The sequence below is a fragment of the Geotrypetes seraphini genome, chromosome 6 (assembly GCF_902459505.1).
Source record: "Geotrypetes seraphini chromosome 6, aGeoSer1.1, whole genome shotgun sequence".
In the NCBI taxonomy this organism is placed as follows: Eukaryota; Metazoa; Chordata; class Amphibia; order Gymnophiona; family Dermophiidae; genus Geotrypetes; species Geotrypetes seraphini.
Genome location: NC_047089.1, coordinates 37,986,380 through 38,007,790, shown reverse-complemented (window position 1 = coordinate 38,007,790; position 21,411 = coordinate 37,986,380). Strand labels below are relative to the sequence as shown.

The 21,411-nt window shown below is 45.3% G+C and overlaps 1 protein-coding gene across 4 annotated transcripts in view; it reads right to left on the bottom strand.

Moving 5' to 3' along the window:
- Nucleotides 1-21,411, bottom strand: part of CUL5 (cullin 5) — a 160,490-nt gene that overhangs the window by 15,900 nt on the left and 123,179 nt on the right. For 3 of the 4 annotated variants that reach the window (XM_033948346.1, XM_033948347.1, XM_033948348.1), the window contains exon 17: nt 2,090-2,208. In XM_033948346.1, coding sequence (XP_033804237.1) covers nt 2,090-2,208 — 119 coding nt within the window. Of the gene's footprint in view, nt 1-2,089; nt 2,209-16,120; nt 16,243-21,411 lie in introns of those variants that run through there. The other variant, XR_004539837.1, reaches the window with a different exon arrangement.

Below are 21,411 nucleotides of genomic sequence, written 5' to 3'. Positions count from 1 at the left end.
AACTACTGATGGACCAGTAAGCTGACGTCGGGCAGGAAAGCACCAGCACAAGTGTGATATGGGCACTCACTAAAGATTACAGTAGAATTTCAGTTGTCCAGCACCCAGGGATATTGGTGGATACTGGATAACTGTTTTCTGGTTGAGTGTGTGTTAGAAACCTTTTCTAACACACTCTCAATCTCCCCCCCCCCCCCCAAAGCACCAACGCAGCAGTGATCCTGAGCCACTAAGCCCTCCTCCTTCAAGCCCCGAAGTGGCAGAAGCAGGCAGCGGTCCTGAGCCACAAACTCCCTCGCTCCTTCTCTCCCTTCCTTATCTGAGCGCAGCCGGTCAGCAGGAGACAGCCTCAAACAGGCAGCTCGTGGCCAGCCCCAGCAGGGCCTTTCCTCTGATGCGTCACTTCGGGGCTTGAGGGATGGAGGAGCGCTTTATGGCTCAGGACCACTGCCACACTGCTGCTTTGGGGTGGGAGAGATGGGGGAGGGGTTTAAAGATGCTTGGGGGCTAGAGGGAGGGAGGATTTGCAACTCTGCCACTGGTGCCTCAGGGGACATTTTTTTTCACCGGTGACTTTTTTTGCCAGTTGTGTGAGAGTCCCGGTTAACTGAGACTCTACTGTATTTTAAAGTGAAATTGCACTTGGTGTCTGTACCTGGTTCCATGAATGATGTCACTATCCTCTATAATAAAACCCTAAGCGCACATGCGCACTTACAATGGCGTGATCCCTGCCTCTGTGATTTGTGCCTCCATGGCTGTGTTCGATTTGCGGCACATATGGCGGTATGTCTCCTGCGGTGGCGGCGAGAGCAATGGCAGGAGAGTGTACTTCGACCTGGACGAGGTGGACAGGGTACGGGTGCTGCGAGGTGTCCGGCTGTCAGAAGAGGTGTTTAGTCGAATGAATGAGTCCTCCCATGCTGGTAAGAATTACAGGATGTAAATACAGGGAAGTGAAGGAGCAGGAAAATGCTGCTGCTGCACAGGGAAGTGGAGGGGGAGGGGTGGGAGACAGACAGACAGGGCCAGAGACAGACAGACAGACAAAGGGGGCCAGGGTGAGAGACAGACAGAAAGAAAGACCGACAGCGGCCGAGGAGAGACAGAAAGAAAGACAGACAGCGGCCAAGGAGAAAGAAAGACAGACAGACAGCGGCCAAGAAGAGAGAGAGAGCAAAAGAAAAAATGAGACAGACAGATAGTGGCCAAGGAGAGAGACAGAAAGAAACAAAGACAGACAGACACAGGGGCCAAAGAGAGAGAGAGAGACAGAAAGAAACAAAGACAGACAGACAGCAGCCAAGGAGAGAGACAGAAAGAAAGCGCTACTGCTGGACAGGGGGAGCAGGCAAGGGGTGGTAGTGGACAGCTGAGGGGAGAGAGAGAGACAGAAAGACAGACAGACAACAGCTAAGGAGAGAGAGAAAGAAAGACAGACAGACATATCTATTCTAGCACCCGTTAATGTAACGGGCTTAAAGACTAGTGTGAGAATTTTATGCCTGCTTGTCCTCGGAGAAATGCCTGATTCACAATAGGATATAAGGTGGAATTTCTCAAAGGCAGGTTGGGCAAATCAGTTTTTGCTTTGCCCAACAGAATGTGAAATGAATGGCTAAGACATCCAGGGTGGGGGTCAAATGCCTACACCCATTCTGGTTCAATTATTGATCAGTTTGTCTGCACTTCAGGTCAGCTGGGGTTAAGAATACTACAGACGACACTACCCCCAGGAAAAAGAAGTCATGTCATCATTAAGAGTGTCACCTGGTGGTAGGATTTATAACACAACAAATGATTTTGTAAGGTGCATGGCTCCCAGCCTCAAGATTATTGTAGCAATAGATCTATTAAAACATAAGAAAAATCCACAGCTATGAATTCCAGTTCTGGTTCCAACTGAGCTGGAAGAAAAAGGAGAAAGAAAGAACTAAAGGGCCAGTGAAGGTAAATAAATGATCTTCTAATTTCAGCTTGATTTGTAAACAAGCCTAAATTCTAGTTTAATTGCCTCAGATAAAATTATTAGAAAATGACTGCTTTCAAATTACAGGAAGTTTTCCAAATAAATTAAGATATTTCTTACATTAAGCTGAACTCCTGGTTCACAGAGAAGAGGGTACCTTCTGCGAAGTCTTTAGGAGAGTTGACTTGAGGTTCATATAATAAAACTTGACGTTTCAGTTTTGGAAAAGCTACAAGAGACTAGACAGAACAAAATAAAGTCACAATTTTCTTCTTATTTACAATAAGTTTATATTAAATATAAGTCATTTGTTATGTGAATATCTTGTCATGTCAAGTGATACTTTCATCTCTTTGCTCAATGAGATGAGAATTATCATACAATTTCATTCAGTATCCTCATATTACGTGCTAATTCTACTTCTGCAGGTGTGGGCCCAGGAGAGATTGTGCAAAGTAGATCATTTTATGCTACAAAGGGGTTGGCGGATGTTGGAGGAGTTGGATGCAGTCTGCTGCTGTTGCTACAGAAATGTATGTTTTGCAATGCTGAAAGATTACTACTGCTGTGAGGGAGTATTGTGTGTGTGTTACTATTTAGAGGCTTGCAAAGCAATCTTGCATCAGCCAGTGGCGTACATAGCATATGTGACACCTGGGGCCCATCATTTTTGACATCCCCCCATCTGTATGAAAAACATGATTTTTAGTAACAATCCACACGTCGCATTAAGACTGTACCTAGGAAAAGGCAGCATCTTACATACTGCATCAATACGCCCATTGTAAAACTAAACAAGCCAGACTAGTACTAGCACAGTTAATCCTAACAGAAAACCATGTCTTTCGAACACACAGAACATAGAAAACACCTTCGCCTAGTATGGAATATGTAATCACAAACTAATCCCTCCCCCTTTTACAAAACTGTAGTGCGGTTTTAAGACACGGTGGTTAACAGCTCAGACACTCATAGAATTCTGAGCATCAGAGCTGTTACCACCACAGCCAGCGCTAAAAAACACTCTACAGTTTTGTAAAAGGGGGGATAAAATAGAAATACGTAGACAAAGGTTAAACTGAACCACCAAGAAGCTGGACTCTGCATACAATGCAACACCACAGAAACAATGATGCTTGTCTCCTAAAGCAATGTTTTTCAACCTTTTTACACCTATGGACCGGCAGAAATAAAAGAATTATTGTGTGGACCGGCATTGGTCCGTGGACCGGCGGTTGAAGAACTTTGGGCTAAGTCATGGGCCAGACCCCGTCCATCTCTACCCAATCTCCACCCCAGACCCCACCCCTATAATAGTACTAATTGCACCTTGCATGTCCCGTGCCTCATCTGGAAGCCTTCCCTCTGACGTTGCAATGTCAGAGAGAGAAGGCTTCCGGTTCAGGCGCAAGATGCCTGTAGAAGCCACTGCCCGTGGCTTTGTGCACTGAATCAGTTAGGAAGAGGGAGCTGGCTTGAAGATAACGTCGCATCGATTGCACTGTGGACCGGCGGTTGAAGAACACTGTTTTGGGCCTGATGCACGTGCTGGCCCTGTGGACCGGCAGGAAATTTCTGTGGACTGGCACTGATCCATGGACCGGTGGTTGAAGAACACTGCCCTATAGCAAAAAAATAAACAGAAATTTTTTTTCTACCTTTGTCTTCTCTGGTTTCTGCTTTCCTCATCTTCTTGTCACTCTCTTCCTTTCATCCACTATATGCCTTCTCTCTGCCCCTTCCAGAAACTTTGTGCCTCCCCCTCCTCCCCCATTGGTCTGGCATCCATCTTCTTCCCTTCCCTCCTCGAATGGTCTGCCATCTCTCTCCTCTCCTTCCATTCCCTATCCCACACCCCCATGGTCTGGCATTTCACTCTCTCCATTTTCTTCCCTCATCTTCCTTCTCAATATATTTTCTGCATCTGTCTAGATTACATTCTTACTACCCTGCCATCAATTTCCCTTTTCACTGTCTACCTACAGCTTGCCACCTTTTTCCTTCACCCCCTCCAGTATTTCACTAACTCAATCCTCTTCCCCCATCATGTGCTCTCTTTTTATTTATCCTCTCCTTCCATCATGTGACCTCGTTCTCTACCCCTTCCATCCAGCATCTTCTCCTCTCTGTCTACTTCCATCCAGCTTCTGCTCCTTCGCTCCACTTCCTTCCTGCATCTGCTCCCCTCTCTCTCTCTCCTCCCCACTTCCATCCAGCATAGGCTGCCCCTCTACCCTCCCCACTAACATCCAATGTCTGCCCTTTCTCACTTTTCCATCAGCATCTGCCCTTTCTCTCTCTCCATCCACCCCTCTTCCATGAGCATCTGCCCCTTGTCTCTCCCTTCCCCCCACTTTCATAAGCATCTGCCGCCTTTATCTCCCTCCACCATCCTTCCATACCATATCCTGCTACTTTCTCTCTCCCTTCAACCCAATTCCACGGAGCAAGGTTCCAATGACTGTAGCTGTTGGCTTTGCTCCGGCAGACACAAGGAGTTGCTGCAAGGTCCCGTGATGACTGTGGCTGCCGGTCCACCCCTTTGACGTCACTTACTTCTTCCGGAGCAGAGCCGGCAGATATAGTCATTGCAGGACCTTCTTGCACCTCAGCACAGCTGTCAGTCCACCTCTTCTGACGTCATTTGTTTTGGAGCAGAGCCGGCAAATGCAGTCATCACAGGACCTTGCTGCACCTCTCCCCATGGCTGCCGACTCTGCTCTGGAACAAGTAAGTCGGAGGATGTGGACCAGCAGCCACACTGAGGTGCAGGTCCCATGACATAGTAAGGCAGGAGGTTCCGGACCCGGCCGGCTGTGCACCCCCCTAAGGGCCTGAACCCGGGGCGGTTCGCCTCACCCTTGGTACGCCACTGGCATCAGTACATATCATAAGTTCCACCACTGGTGATACAAACATACTTTATTATCAAACCTGCTACAAATTACATGTAATCTATGTAGCAAGATATCACAAGTCAGAAATTAAAGATTATTGCTGCATGTTCCAGGTATATTTTTATAACTACACTAAAATCCTTTAGCACACAGAGGGCCTCATTTACAAAGCTGTGTCAAAAGGTTTTGCAGTTTCTGCAAGGTACGTCATATAATTAACACACAGGGCCGAATTAAGGGTAGGCCCAGTAGTACCTCAGGCCTGAGGAAGGAAAGGAGGCCTGATGCGCTGCTCTGATGACATCATCAGTGTCGAGCAGCTCTCTTCTCTACTTCCCCTAAGCCAGCACCACCTCTCCCATTCTGCCTCACTACATATAGCAGAATACCAGCAATCCCTACAGGCAGACTCGTGACCTCTACTAGACTGCACCATGCTGCTGAGGAAACAGGCACAGCCTAGCAAAAAGTCCCGAGGCTCCCTGTAGAAATCGTTGGAATGCCACTATCTGTAACGACTCAGGACGATGAGAGGACAGAATGGGAGGTGATGGTGCTGGTTCAGGGGAAGAATGAAGGAGAGCTGCTCGGCAGAGATCTAGGTGACTATAGGTTGGGGAACAGAAAGGGATGAGAGAGAAGAGTGCTACTGGAATTGCTACACTTTGGAGGGCAGGTGAGAGGGAAAGGTGTTACTGGCCTTGGGGACAGGTAGCGGTGAGGTTAGAATTGAAGTGGAGAGTGAAAGGTGCTGCTGGACTTGGGAGAGCAGATAAGAAGGAAAGGTGCTGCTTTCCTGGGGGAGGTGAAAGAGAGGGGGTGCTTTAAGATCTGGAGAGAAGAAAGGTGGCTACTGGAGGGGGATAGGGAAGGGTGCTTCTGCATCTTCGATGAATGAAAGGGGGAGTGCTATTGGACCTGGGGATAAGAGAGAAAGGTGCTGCTGGACTTGGGTAGGGGGAGAAGAGAGGGAGAAGTACTGCTGGACCTAGGGGGAGGGGAGAGAGGTACTGCTGGACCTAGGGGGAGGGGAGAAAGAGAGGTACTGCTGGACCAAATGACAATTATACAGAATATTGTTTCTTTTTATACCTTAATAAAATAAGTTCAGTATAAATTCATAACTATTCGAGGCTTGTGCAGATGGGACCAAATGGTTTATGGGGCGGGGGCAGGGACTGAGCTCATGGGGATGGGGACAGGGCCGAGGACAAAGTTTTTCCCTGCATCATTCTCTAACTGGGACCAACATGATGGAAACCCCCCCCCCCCTTTTATCAAGCTGTGTTATGGGGGTTTTTTTAATGCTGGCCGCTGCAGTAAAAATTCTGATGCTCATATAAATTCTATGAGCATCAGAGCTTTTACCACAGCAGCTAGTGATAAAAAAAACTCTAATGTGACTTGATAATAGGTGAGGGGGGGGGGTTCCAGAAAACAAAGGTAGAAAAAAGGATATTTTATTTTGGAATTTATAACTGGAATATGTTAGCTTTGTATTGTTCAGTAGTATAGCCAGACAGGGCAGGTAGAGCAGGCCCAGCCCAGGAAGCCCAGTATACTTATGTGCCTATGGGCCATTGAAGGATTAAATCCTTCCCTACACACAGTAACTGCAAAATACCCATATTTTTGGGGGTGTTCCTAGCATTTAGTTTAAAAAAACAAAAACCCATTACTACATTCTACTGTAGCTGCACAACAGCTGATGAGCTACATCTCTTAACAAGGCATTTTATGGTTCTGTATTATCTGGAAAGTAAAAAGTTAATGCACAGTAACAATCTCTGTGTTAATTAAAGAGCACTCTGTCTATTCCATATCCCCTTCTGAAATGTTTAAGGCAGACATTGAATCATTAATGCATTAATTCCCTCCTTAACAGCTAAAATAGCTTAGTAAATATTACAGGTACATAGGAGTCAACTTTACAAAATGATTGAGGGTGCTAAACCCAACAGAAATTATGCCTCCTTGGCACAGTCATGGAGTTTTCTCAATACTGGGGGTGCTCAAGCACCAAAATACTTTAGTGCACTTATATATAAGACAATTTTCAAATGGGATTATCGTTATCTGATCATGGTGTTAGCTGGTTACATTTGTTTGAAAATCAAGCTGCAGAGAGCAACCAAATTAGGGAAAAATTACAATGCTGAGAAAATGTTTATAAACTTCAAAATGCAATAGGTCTAATAAAGTTATTTTTATTTACCCTTGTTTAATTGAAATCTGTCTTGTCTCATGCAACACAAAATAATTACTAAGTAAACAAATCTGTTTCTTAGGACATATTAATTTACAAGTAGAGGCAGATAAACTGCTTTTTTCCGTTTCAGCTGAAACAGAAACTGCCACTTAAACTATCTGAAGGCTTTTATCCAAAACCTCATCACTTGGTTTCAGCCAAAGTTGAAATCGAAATCTCAAGTTTGGTTGTATGGATGTGAACCAGGGAGGCAACTGGTGACTGTCAGAGCTCGCAGTCTGCATCCCATTGCTAAAAACACAGTATGCAAACCACAATACAATTTAAATAAAGACCTTATAGTGTAATAGGCGTGTCATTTTGGACGTTAGAGTATTCTCCCCACGCTTGCGAACCGTGCAGAAGGAATCTACTCCAGGTTTTCAACACCACCTCCATCACCCCCTTAATTTTTTCCTTCCGCACACAAGCCGAAAGCAGTCTCTGTTCTGCTCGAATTCTTTATTTTCTATGTTTTTCAGTGCAACAGAACTCCCCAGTTCAGGGGAAAGCTCTGCATGCATTGAGAAGAGGCAGATTAGGGGTCTGCAGATGACAGGCCAATCCCTCTGTGGTACCTGTTAGCCAGCCTGCAGAAACATTTATGGACTTCGGGATTCGGATTCCTTCTGCTTGCCTACTGAATTGCAGGGGCTTGAGTGCAGGCTGTTAGGCACCTGCAGGGGGCTCAGTGGGGCTCTTCAGAGCGACGGTTGCATTTTTGCCTCCCCCCATCGCATCCGCAGTTCTGTGAGGGGTGAAGATCAGTCCGAGTTCAGTCTGCCTGGCAGCCTGAAGATCTAAGCATTTGGAGAGCTTACTGATTGAGAAGTTATTCTTCTCTCAGATCCAGCTACTTCTTAGGGCTGTAGAATTATCACAGCACATGGCACAATGAGTATATTTAAGAAAAATCAGGGGGGAGGGGTGTCTAAAAAACTTAAATTTAAAAGTTTCTACCGCTTCCTGTGGGGTCCCCTATCTCTAAAATCGTATTTTCAGAATTTTTTTTTAATTTTTGGTTAAGGCATTTTGAGCCATTTCTTGTTACCAAAATGCTGCTGTGGCAGACACCTTGGATTTCCCAATATTTTTTTTTTTTTCAAAATTCTCCAGAACCTTGCCTCAAAACTAGCAGGGATGGAGTCCTCGGGCTCTTTTACCACTAATTCATGCCAAATTTGCACTAGATGGACGACTGAAGAGCACCCTTGCGCCATGTGCTGTGCAGCACGTGAAAAGGGGGCAGGAACTTCTAGCTTAGCCCCCCCCCCCCTTCTGATTTGTCTACTGGGAGTAAATCACTTCCAGAACCCTGTAACAAGCTGTGGAGCCCAAGTGACAAGGCAGAGTTATCTAAAGGGGCTCAAAAATGCTTAGCAAAGCCTTTTCTCCTGAATTGGTTAATTTGATATAGAGAGCTTATTTGGACAGCTGGTTTCCTCATAAGAGGTCTGGCAGCGAGCCAAGGATAGTGCGAGGGAGCTTGGGCTCCCAAGGTGCATCTGCTTCAATTTCAGAGACTGGCCAGGATCCTTTGGCTTTTTCTAACAGGGACTTGGAAGACGAGGAGTCAGTCTGTATGCCCTTGCTGTCGTAAAGCAAATCTTCCCTGCTGAGAGATACCAAGTTGCAATCAGGAGTGCCTAAGCAGGAAACAGTGGCTGCCCCTGACCAGGGGAAAGACCCCACAGTACGCTGGCTGTTTAAGCCTTCAACACTGTTGAGCTCCTTTACCGACTCCCTTAGGGAGTTACAATCAGACATCAAGCAGACCCTGTTCATGCAGTGTTCTATCTTGAGCAGAATAAGAGCATAGAACGTCATTTCTCTGGCATGAGGGTTTTAGTCACAAAGCACTTGGATGGCTCCTGAGGGCTCCTTAAAGTAGTCAAAATAAAATCTAAGCTGTATCCTATGGCACAGGAGTATCATAGGATAAAGCTCAGCCTAAGGTGAATGCCTTGGGAGGGGAGTGCAGGTGACCAAGTGCACATCCCTATCAAGCAAGGGAGGCATAGGCTTAAAGGATACACAGGATCGCAGAGTGGTTTTGGGCCTAAAGAGGCAATTTGATGTGCTAGGACTCAGAGCAGCGGCAGTGGCCTCCTTTGTGGTACATGCTTGTCACACCAAGATGCGTGGTCTTCCCTGATGGAGAATAAGCCTTAGCCCCAGCTTATGCTAACAGGTGTGAATTATGTGGACCATGCTCTCTACGACATCATCAGGATCAGGAGCAAAGTCTCAGCTTATTCAATCTCTATTATCAGGCAATGGGCGGACGATTCAACCTCCAAGGCTACACTCAGCAGGCTTCCCTTTAAAGGACAAATGTTGTTCAAAAAGGGTCTGGATGATTTTATGACCAGTGTGGCAGATCGTAAGCTGAAATCTCTGACCATAGATCATGAACCTCTAGAGGTTCAGGACAGTCTAATTTTCATGACTCCAGGCGTTTTTGTCAGTACTCAGGAGAAGCCTCTTCTTGAAGATCCTATTAGGGTTCAAAACAGAGATTTACAGGACCTAGGCAAAATCAAGCCTCCAGTTTTCATCCTGCTTTAGCCTTCAAGTGTGATGGTGCCAGGACTGCAGCCTTACCCCTGAGGACAGGGGGAAGGCTCTCAGCATATGCAGAGGCCTGGTTGCAGATCTCATTGGACTGTTGGGTGCTGGAGATTATTCAGGATGGTTATAAGCTTGAATCTACCCGTTCTTTAATAGGAAGGTTTGTGGACTCTCCAGCGGGCATTCGGAGAAGGCAAGCAAAGTCTTCAAAGCAGTGCAGAGACTGGTTGAGATTCAGGCTTGGACAGACATTCCAAGTTTCCAAGTTTATTTAAAATTTGATAAAAATTGCTTTTTCAGACTTTCAAAGCAATGTACATTTAAAAATGGGGGGGAGGACAAACAATTTGTTGGAGGAGATTCTGACTTACTTAAAGGAAAAAACTACAATCAGTATAGGATAGAAAAAGAGAAAAAGAAAAACAAAAGGGAGTTACATTAATCGTTGCTTGCCTGCTTTTAATGTCACTGTCAAATAAGCACTAAGATGGGTTATTCAAAAGTGTCCCTAAAATAGGTAACTTTTTAGTTTCCCTTTAAATTTGTCAAAGGATTTTTCTTCCTGTCCTGGGCCAGTAATAGATTCCAAATTTGAGGGGCAGTGACTGAAGAAAGTGTATTACGCCTAGTGTTGATGGTACGCAAGGATGGTACGCAAAGATTTTTATCTTCTGATCATAGAGTATGAAATGATTGTAAGGAGTAATGACGCTATCCAGGAATAACGGGGCTTTAGATGTTTGTACTTTAAATATAATCAGTGCCAGTTTATGGGACGTGACTTTGGAATACTGTCTAGACCTCACGGAGCCATGAAAATTAGATCATCCAGTGCCTCTATAGATGCTCTGGGTCTGCTGTCAAGCAAGGTTTTGGGTTGACGATCCACTACACAGGTCAAAAAATCATCTAGTCCTTTCCTTTTGAAATGGAGTCTGATAACAGTTGCTTTGGAGGTAGAATCACCAGCCCACTGCTCAATCCATAACATCCTTTGAGCAGAAATCGAGTAAGACAATACTTTACTCATGATACGAATTATAGCATCTGCCACATAATCAACTCCTGATAAAAGGAGCTGGGGTACTGGCTCATCGCCCTCGCGATCTAGCATTCGCAGCCTGGAAAGACAGGCGCGGGTCTCAAAGGACACCGCAGAGGCCACCTTGACTCCCAAAGATAACACCTCAGTCACTTGAGGACCACATCTAATCGGTGATTTTGCATATCTTTAAGCAAATGCCACCCTCCCTCTGAAGAGAGGTATGTTTCATAACCTGCACAACCAAGGAATCCACCTTGGCCTGAGTAAACAGCTGATGGCACACCTTTGCCATGGGATACAGCCGAGTTATAACTGTCACTACCTTGAGAAACCTCTCCGGAGCATTCCACTGCTCCAAGACACTGATGTCAGGATGACAGGGAAATGTAAAAGACTGAACCCTCACACCATTCATTAGAGAGGAGGAGGTAGAGGGAACCAACTGGGAGTCCAAATTCAGCTCTCAAAGGGATTCAGACATGAAATCCAGTAGAGCTACAGGTTAGAATAAGTGCAGAACCATAGGATCATCCCCTTAATCAAGAGCCAGCATAGGCTTCAAAGCTCCTGACTAGGGTCTTGCATCCTCTGACAGGGTGGGTGCATTCTGAGACAATAAGGGAACAGTGAGAGACGACTCATCATCTGTATCCACATCCTTAATGTCTCCCATGCCCTGGTCAGCTGTAGCCTGTAAAGCAAGAGCATTTGGGGAGATTCTTCCCCCATCTGTGGTGCCTGGAATGCTGCCAGACTGTGCTGCCACAGGACGGCTCTCCTAAAAGGCTTTCCACATCAAATTGACGAATTCTGGGGAAAATGCTGGATCAGGTATAACTGAGTCTATAGAAGAACACGCCAATATGCATCTCTTGAGCACAGGCACATCTGGTCTTTCTGCGCAGAACAGCTGCTGTTTCAGGGCCCAGAAAAGAAAATGGCACGAACCAAAGGGCTTGCTACCCGTTCTATGGTCTGAGAGTGCAAAGGGGAGGCAGAGCCAGACGCTCTCACCTCCCCCTCCTATACATCACGGCATATGGCACAAGGATGCTCCTCCGGCACACATTTTGTGCAATCCTGGCATGTACCAAGGGTAAAAGAGCCAGAGGACTCCATCCCACCAGTTTTCAGGCCAAACGAAAAGTTGCAGGAAACTTTTGAAACAAAGATTGCTAAAATACAAGATGGCCAACGGCAGACTTTTGGTATCCAAAAATGCTAAAAATGGCAAAATAAAACCCCCAAAAGTGGCAATTTTAGGATTTTGGGGAGTGGGGGAGCATATACAAACATGCAGAAACATTCAAATTTGGTGTTTACAGACACCCTTCCCCCAATTCACCTCACAGGTTGTAACAGCCTTACTCATTGTGACCTGTGCTGCAGCCTGCCTCAGCTCCCTAAAGTAGCTGAAAAAAGAGAAGAAATCACTGCCTCATACAGAATGAATCTCCATTGTTGAATTTTTGGATTGTCAGTCTGACTCGACATCTCACTGAACCCTCCACCCCCACAGACCAACTGATGCACAAAGCTAGAAGGGAGGGGGGCAAAAACGCAGCTGGCACCCTGCAAGACACCACTAAGCCTCCTATGGATGCCTGACAGCTTGTGCTCAGACCCCTGCCAAGTAGTAGGTGAGCAATGCTAACTGAGGACAAAAAATGCTTCTGCAGGCTGGCTAACAGGTATCACAAGGATTTGGCCTGTCAGCTTCAGAGAACTGTCTGCTTTTTCGCCACACAGGTAGAGCTGAGCTCACAAACAAGGAAGCTCCAAGCACTGAGAAACTGAAGAAAATCTGAAAATAACTCAAATAAAATAAAGAAAAGAGCAGAGCAGAAACACTCCTTCAGGCTTGCATGCATAAGGGCATAAGGGAAAAACTATAGGTGTATAGGTGGGAGTAGAGCTCTCTATGAAGTAGGAAGGTTACAGAAAAAATCCAAAGTGGTTTCCTTCTGCAAAGGCTTGCAGCCATGGGGAGATTACCCCACTTGTCCAGAATGTGAGGAGTGACACTCGCTCATGGGCTGTAAGGGGCGCTATAATGTGTTAATGGAATGGATAGTGTGCAGGACATGGGGCAGTATTTTGTGAATTTTTTCTACATGTAACGCCGGCTTTTCGTATGGTTCTGGGTAAACTAGTTAGAAGCACATGTGTTAGTTAAGGCCACGCCCAATAGAAGCGTACGGAAAAGTGGGTGCATGAAAATCTGAATATGAATGTAGCCAAGGCCAGAAAAACACACTACAGATTAATATTAAGGAAAAGCATAATAATATTCTCTTTATGTATTTTGCTATTAAGCCAGACCATAGAGGGAATCAGGTAATGAGTAACATGCTTCTAGAGGGATTAATGACTCCATCTTGTTTTAGTGACTCCAACTTGTTTTCTGTCTTTCTGTCTCTCTTTGTTCTCTCTGAGTTTTCCCGCCTTGAGCCTCATGGCTCTAATTAATACCAGACCTCTCAGTCTGGCTTGTGAAAGATATAGGGTTTCACATTTTTGAATACAGATAAGTTATGTATCTTATGAATTAAATATTAGTGTTGCATATGTGTGTGTGATGGGATCCCATGAGTGATTATGTGTGTGATATGTGGTATGAATGATGTGTGAGAGAATGATTTGTATTTAATTTCAAATGTTTTACATACATAAAATGTAAGAAACTTAAAGGGAGCCTAAGAGGTAACATCTGGAAATGGTTGTTCGAGCCAGGAACATTGTTACCATGGAAACCCCCTAGAGCAGTGGTTCTTAACCTTGTTGGAGGTACTGAACCCCACCAGTTTCATATGCGTGTTCACCGAACCCTTCTTTATTCCCTTAGTTTTGCCGGAGCTAGACTAGAATTACTCAACTTGGCATTGCAAATCATGCAATTAGGACGCTGACTCCCATCACGTTCCGTTATACATGTGAATCCATATTGTACATATTCGTCCGACCACTTTCGTATTTTGCTCGACATAGTTAGTAAGGGATTAAAATATTAAGATAGGTATCACACGACGTACCATCACAACAGTTACAATTCGATTACTGTGCGCATCAAATCCCCTGCAGCACAGATAGGCCAAACGATGTTGCGTGATCACCTGCAGCCAATTATGGGCAAGCGGGGCGTATGATCACGAATCATAAGCGCTTCGGTCATGTTCATTCATCTATCAGTTAAATCACAAATTTTGATCAGGAATTGATTGATGTATATAAGGCGTTAGTTACAGATTGATAGATCAAGAAACCGAGTACACGATCAGTCTTGATCAAAATCACTGAATAACTGATAGATGATTGAACGTGACCGAAGCGCTATATGAGTCGGAGGTGTGTTTTGACCTCCGCCGAACCCGCGAGACTGACTCACCGAACCCCTGGGGTTCGGTCGAACCCAGGTTAAGAACCACTGCCCTAGAGGCACAGTATAGGAATTCACAATAAAGGGGGTCTGGGTCTTCCGAGTCTGTGTGACAGTGAAACTTGAAACTGTCAATTTACCAAAGCAAGTGTGTCGTCTGACACAGACAAGTGGTTTGATTTCACCTTTTTGAGAATGACAAAAAGTGTGTTGGGTATGTAATAATGTTTTATGCATAAACAAAAATTTCTTTGTTCAAACTTAAGGATAGCCTCTGTTAGCCGACTGGTTGACAAGTGATGATGTCATACTGGACATAAGGTTTATATTGGTGAACAACGAAGTATAGAGTGGGATTCTTTGCTAGAAATGCCAGATTTTTGCTTCTGTAAAGACCCCCATTGACGGAAATAATCTTTTGATAGTTGTTATGGAAATTAAAAAAGTCAATAAATTTTTTGGAACATTTTGCATCATTTGCCATCATTTCTGTACTCTTTACACACCTAAGAGCAAGGCTAGCTGCTCAAATGGCACACCAATTGCACTAGAATATGTTTTCTAGCAGATAGGCGTGTCATTTTGGAGCCCAGCCTTGTCAGTTATTTTCTCCATCTGCCTACTGTTTCAATCAAAAAGTTTGAGGCAAAACTGAGATTTCATGTCAGTCAGACCTCAAGGGTATGACGACTAAGCTATTGATATAACACATTGGGGAATGTTGAGCTCCATAAATGTTTCTAATTGGTATGGTTATTTTGATGTTTAGATTGTTCAATTTCAGTGTTTAACATGTTTCTTGTATTTTTCAGAGTAGAAATATTTTGCAAAATCTACCCGTACCCCTCCTTCTTATGTGTTTCTATGTAGGGCTATCACCTGCTTTGGTACAAATTGAAGGGGGAGCAGAGTCTTCTGGTAAAGGAGGTGGAGTTGAAAACCTAGAGTGGATTCCTTCTACACAGCTCGTGAGGCATGAGGAGAATACCCCAACATCCAGATTGACACACCTATCTACTAGAAAACATATTAATTAGCAAGGTAAAAACCTAATCTCTTTCTATTTTACCTCCAAGCAAAATAGCCTCCACATACATGGACCACAGCTAATAAAAACAAACTAAAAGCCACTGTGCTTTTACAGTGGTTAACTGCACCACACTTCGAGTTACAGCTGATACCATAATTCATGAGTATCTAAGTCCTAAAAAGCTTATCTTCCTAAATTTACAGACTTAAAAAATTCCTGCTAAAATTTTGTTACAATTATTTTGAACACTGTTTACCATATAAACCAGGGGTGTCTAACCTCAGCCCTTGCCAGGTCAGGTTTTCAGAATTTCCCAAATGAATATGCATGAGATTTATTTGCATACAAAGGAAGCAGTGCATACAAATAGATATCATGCAAATTCATTAGGCAAATCCTGAAAACCTGACTGGACTGTGGCCCTTGAGCACCGACATTGGACAACCCTAAATAAGCTATTGTGTAATATCATAACTGCATTACTTGCAATCACAGTACAAATTTAACATCATGAGAAATTGAGCAGGTTAAATCTGCCTGTTCCCTAAAAGTCATGTTAGTGTTAGTGCCCTCACTTCTGGCTTCAGCAGGGAGAAGCTAGCTAGCCAACAGTAGGGAAGTGCCTGCCCTTTATTCCAACAGTGCTCCTGAGGTCCATGCTATGGTAGCCTCTTGATGAATTCTGTACATCCTGCACCTGTCAGGAAAGGCTCCAACTAGTCTATAGAAAGCTCCAGTATAAAAAAGATTTGGAACTTAGTTTAGAAGATGCTGGAAGTTGGTAGACGCCTGGGAGGGCCTTACCATTTTAGGAGAGAAAGTTCTGTGGCAGTGAAGGCATTCTCTCCGAGTATTTAAGCCTACTCCTTGCTATCTCACTTTGTTGTACTTTCTTCTCCTGCCTCTGACCTTGTTAACTACAAGAAAGTCCCTTTACATATGCCTGAAGCAGTAGCCTAACTGAAAGAATCAGCTGGTTCATACCTTCACAAGTTGGCCATTAAAAGGCACTTGCTAGAGAAGCAAGGATTCAAGAAGGATCAGGGACAGTTGTTGCCTTGTTTTAGTGGACAAGAATTGGGGATCTGTCCACCCCTACAAAAATCCTAAAGGAAAGGAGCAGGAGGTCAGTTTGCGTTTCTGCTGCAACAACCAGGGCTGAAGGGTATAATAATTTTCTTTTTATTACCATCTTTCTACTGGAGCCACCTGCCAGTATCTGGAGGTTGGGGAAACTTAAGTGAATAATAAATAAGCACTAATATTAACATTTATTTGTTTTAAGTATTTATATACCTCTTATAGCCTAAGTGGTTTACACCTATCAATATGACCAGCAAATAATCTAAACATTATGCTTGAAAGTCCCTCAATAACCCAGTGAGTAAGTTTAACCATCTAAGGGAATTAATTATTAATTGTATTTCAATTTATACTCAGAGAGAGAAGGAAAGAACTGTAAATAGTTACTACTTGATCAGTGAAGATAAAGAAAGATTAGGTTCTTACCTTTGCTAATCTTTCTTGTAAATCCACACTTTATTCTGGGACTAGTGGGTTATTTCCCTCTACCCACCAGGACATGTAGGAAGCCTCATATTTCAGAGACTTAAGCTCCACCCCTGTCACCTCAGCACTGTTCCCTCAATAACCAGTTAGTTGTAAAGCAGCCAGGAACATCTGTAGAGGAAAAAGACAGGAGAAAGAGAGGGGTACGAGGACACTCTCCCTGACAATTAAGTCTAATCTCCACATATTAAGAAATGCAAAACAGCAACAATGAAACATAATTGGACCAGGTAATTAAACATTGGAAACCTGAATAACAAGAAACAGTGCCATAAGGAGACACCGTCTGCACTGTCCGAAGGGGGCACCCTAACTAGGGACCTCCCAAAACTGAGTGCTAAACCCTGTCTGAGGGCACTCTTATAAAGACTGGTCAGAAAACCAAAATCAAGCTTACCAGTACAACTTGGAAAGGCAAATAATAGGTGAATCAGTAAAGCATAGGCCGGGTTCCCGGAATAAAGTGTGGATTTATAAGAAAGAAGATTAGTAAAGGTAAAAACCTAATCTTTCGTTCTTATACAATCACACTTTATTCCATGACTAGTGGGATGTTTCAGAGCAGTTCTGGAGAATCAGGGTGGGACTGATGAGCCTGCCGCCAAAACGCAGGCACCAAAAACAGAATCCTGCTTGGCCGCCACATTGATCTTGTAAAACTACAGGATTGTATGCAAAGAGGACCAGGTAGCGGCCCTGCAAATATCTTCCAAAGAGATCGCTGTCGACTCTGCCAAAGAGGATGAAAATACCTCTGGCAGAAAGAGCCCTCACCACAAGGCAGGGGACTTCTTTCCATCCACCATGGCCATGGCAATACGGAACAGTCAGGAAACAGTGACCTTGGAAGTCAGCCTGCCCTTGCGGGCAGGACCCACCAACACAAAAAAGATGGTCAGAGGCAAACATCGTTCGTAACCTCCAGGCACTGCAACAATAGCTTGTACACGCTCAAGAACCGCAATACCCAGTCCTGCTCCCTCAAGCCAGAGGAAGCAAAAGCAGAACGCTGGACTTCCTGATTCACGTAGAAAGCAGAAACCACTTTTGGAAGAAAAGAAGGAATAGTGTGTTGCACCACACCAGAATCTAAAATACACAGAAAGGGATCCAGGCAGGAAAGAATCTGACGTTCCAAAGCCCTGCAGGCGGAGGTAATGGCTGCCAGAAATGCAGTCTGGATCAAAAGATCCATTTGGGATGCCCGCTCCAGAGGCTCATAAGGTGGACAAGCCAGACAGTGGAGAATCAGGTTGAGATTCCAAGTCAGACATGGAAGGCGCAGCAGAGGCCGAAGCCTAAGAGCGCCCCGCAGAAAACATACGACATCCAGATGAGCTGCTTTGGAGCCCCTTAGAGAAAAAGGGCCCATACAAGAAAAAACGGCAATCTGCACAAGGAGAGAAGCCAGCATCAAGCCTGTCCTCAGACCATCTTGCAGAAACTCCGGGATACGAGAAAGCAACGGAACAGACGGGTCCACCTGTCTCAGTATGCACCATGCCTGATAACATCTCCAAGCCGTTGTATAGGCAGCCATGGGAATGTCTTTGTGCTGCGAAGCAATGTGTCAACTACATCCAAAAAAATATTGAGTTAAGGCCATGCATTCAATAGCCAGACCGTAAGACCAAAGCGATTCAGATCCTGCAACACAAATAGGCCATGCATGAGGCAGCAAAGAGACAAGGGAGCCAGAGCCCCTGATCCAGCTGGAACTGAACCACGGGTGCCTCGACCAATCAGGTGTGACAAGGAACACAGGACCTCCGAGAGTCACTATCCATCGCAACAAGCCTTATAAGCGGTCACGAAGGGAAGACATATAGGAGACCTTGGCAAGGGTTGAACCAGAGCATCCAGGCCTTCACTGTCGGCCTCATGACATCAACAGAAGAACCAATCAGTTTTCTTATTGCAAAGAGGTTGAATGTGGGACACCCCCATTGCACCACTATGCAATCGAATGCCCTGTGAGATAGGGACCACTCTCCGGGATCCGGAGTCTGATGACTGAGAAAAGCCGCCTGAATGATGTCCACTCCGGCCATGTGTGCTGCTGACAGCACCACTAGGTGTTTCTCCGCCCACAGGAAAAGAAGCTGAGCCTCCATGCTCAGGGAGGCTTTCCTGGTGTCCCCCTGCCAATTGACGGAAGCCACCACCATGGGCTTGATGACTGAGATGACCTTCGAAGTGGAGGAGAACCAGTCATATCACCCAAATTTTTAGACGATTGAGAGACCAAGTTTCTAGTTTATTCTGTATTTGATTAATCGCTTATTCAAAATTCTAAGCGATGTACAAAATGTTAAAATATTGTATTACAATAATCAAAGGGAAACAGACTAATTTAAATATGATGGACAAGACAAAATATATGATACAAAAGGAAAGGAATGGGAAAAGAAATACAAGTTAAAAATAGTAAAGAAAATGAGTAAGGGAAAAAACAATAGGAAAGGGGTAAGCACTTGCACTCTGAGCGAGCCCACCGGCCTTGAAGAGGGAAGGTCATACACCCCCACCCCAAAATCCAGAGGGAAAGTCCCTTGGAGAGCAAGAGGTTACAGCCATCAAGCAACACTGTTCCGTGCCACTGATGTCCAGGGTAAGGGTACATGTAGCGGGTACTGTTGTAGACTCCAGTGTGAAATCAGAGCATCCTGTAGCATATGCAAATGGGCTCTGGCCCAAGGAACCAAACATCGCCACCATGGCCCCAGAACCTGGAGATACAGCTAGGCTGTTGAGATCAAAGTGACCAGGTGGTCCCTGAAAACCTGTCTGAGCTGACGAAACACGGGCAGAAACACTTTGTTCTGGGCCATGTGAAAGCAAATACCCTGGTATTCCAAATCCTGTGGCAGCTTGAGGTGACTCTTCCTGAAGTTGATCACCATGCCTAGGCACTGCAGCAACTGCACAACCTGATGAACAGCCTGATGCCCCTCGGACTCTGAGGAAGTACTGATCAACCAGACGTCCAGAGAGAGGTGAACCAAGATACCTATGGTGTGAAGATGGGCTGCCACTACCACCATCATTTTGGGGAAGGTTCCGTGGGCCATCTCCAACCCAAAGGTGAGAGCTGTAATAGGAAATGCTCCATCAGGACGTGGAACCTCAAATACTTCCGGTGGTCTGGAAAAATGGGAATGTGGAGATATGTCTCCATCATCAGATTCATGGAGGATAGAAACTCCCCCGGAGCTACCGAGATGATCATCAAGTGCACTGTATCTTCATGAAGCAGCAAGACGAACTGCATTGAGGACTAGAATCTGTCTCCAATCTTCAGAGCCTCTCTTTGGAACGATGAAGAAGCTTGAGTATCTCCCATAGCCCAAGTCTTGCTCTGGAATAGGTTCTATAACCACAATAGTCCGTAATCTGCGGATTGTGACCTGTACACGAGCTGTATTCTTGGGGCAGCCCACTAGGGAATACAGGAAATATTTGGTATGAGGACAGAGAAACTTTAGTTTGTAGCTGTCCCGGAGGACCTCCAAGATCCAAAGGTCGGAAGTAATTGCCTGCCACTCAGCCAGAATGGCCAACAACTACCGCCTCATATGCAGGAGGGGAGGCACCAGCCTGGGGTCAGAACTGTTTCTGTGCAGGCACTGCCACATGACTCTCCATGGGCAGCTGGTGCCGCAAACTGCCGAAACGCAGTCTGGCAGATGAGGAGGGCCGCTGGCAGCTGGGGGGCCCGAGGACGAATGAGAATGCCAGAAGGGACAAAAATAGAGTGCCCCGAACTCCTGGAATGCCGGGATCTAGTCACAGGCAAAGACGTAGGTCTGCGATCCTTCACATTGGCCATAAGGGCATCCAACCCCTGGCCAAACAAAAATTGACCCTTGAAGGGCAAACGGCTCAAGGTCGCCTTAGAGGACGAATTACCGGACAACTGACATATCCTGCGAGCTGAGATGGAATAGGCGAACAGCTTAAAGAAAACCTTCAACATGTCATAAAGGGCCTCAGCCATATAATCCATACTCGAGACCAGGAAACCAGGTCCCGGAGCACAACAGTGTCAGTATCATGGCAGAGCTGGAAATGGCATGCCCTGGCCACAAAGGAAGAGGCCAACACTGCCTTTATGCCAGTGGCCACCGGGTCAAAAAGGTGCTTAAGGAGGAAATCCACACGCCAGACCTAGCGTCCTTCAGGACCACTCCCCCGGCAATGGGAAAAGAAATGCATTTGGTGACCTGTTTCACTGAGGAATCCACCTTGGGGGAAACAAAACGCTTGTTAAATGTGTCTTCAATGGGAGAAAGCCAAGACATGGCACGAGCACATTTCAAGGGATCCTTAGGAGCCTCTCAAATTTCTGTATGGATCCAAACTTTGTCAGAATGAGCAAGAAAAAGGCTGATTGTGGTCTCTGGTCACATAAGGGAACTATGCAGCGACAGGCTGCTCAGCCTGCAGCTTCAATTCCTGGAGAGATTCAGAGATCAAATCCACCAAATATGTGAGCTTGAAAAAAACTGCACACAGTGAAATCCATCCCCAGATCTGGGGCTCCATTCAGATCCTGATCCTGGAAATCCACCAGGGCTGCCACATCTCCAGCAGCGTAAGCAGAGGCACTGAAAGGGTATCGGGAGCAACTGCAATTAACGACCTGCTTACCAATCAGGATCCCAGAAGGGAGACAAGAGAAAAGGCCCAGATCCAGAGGAGGAGAG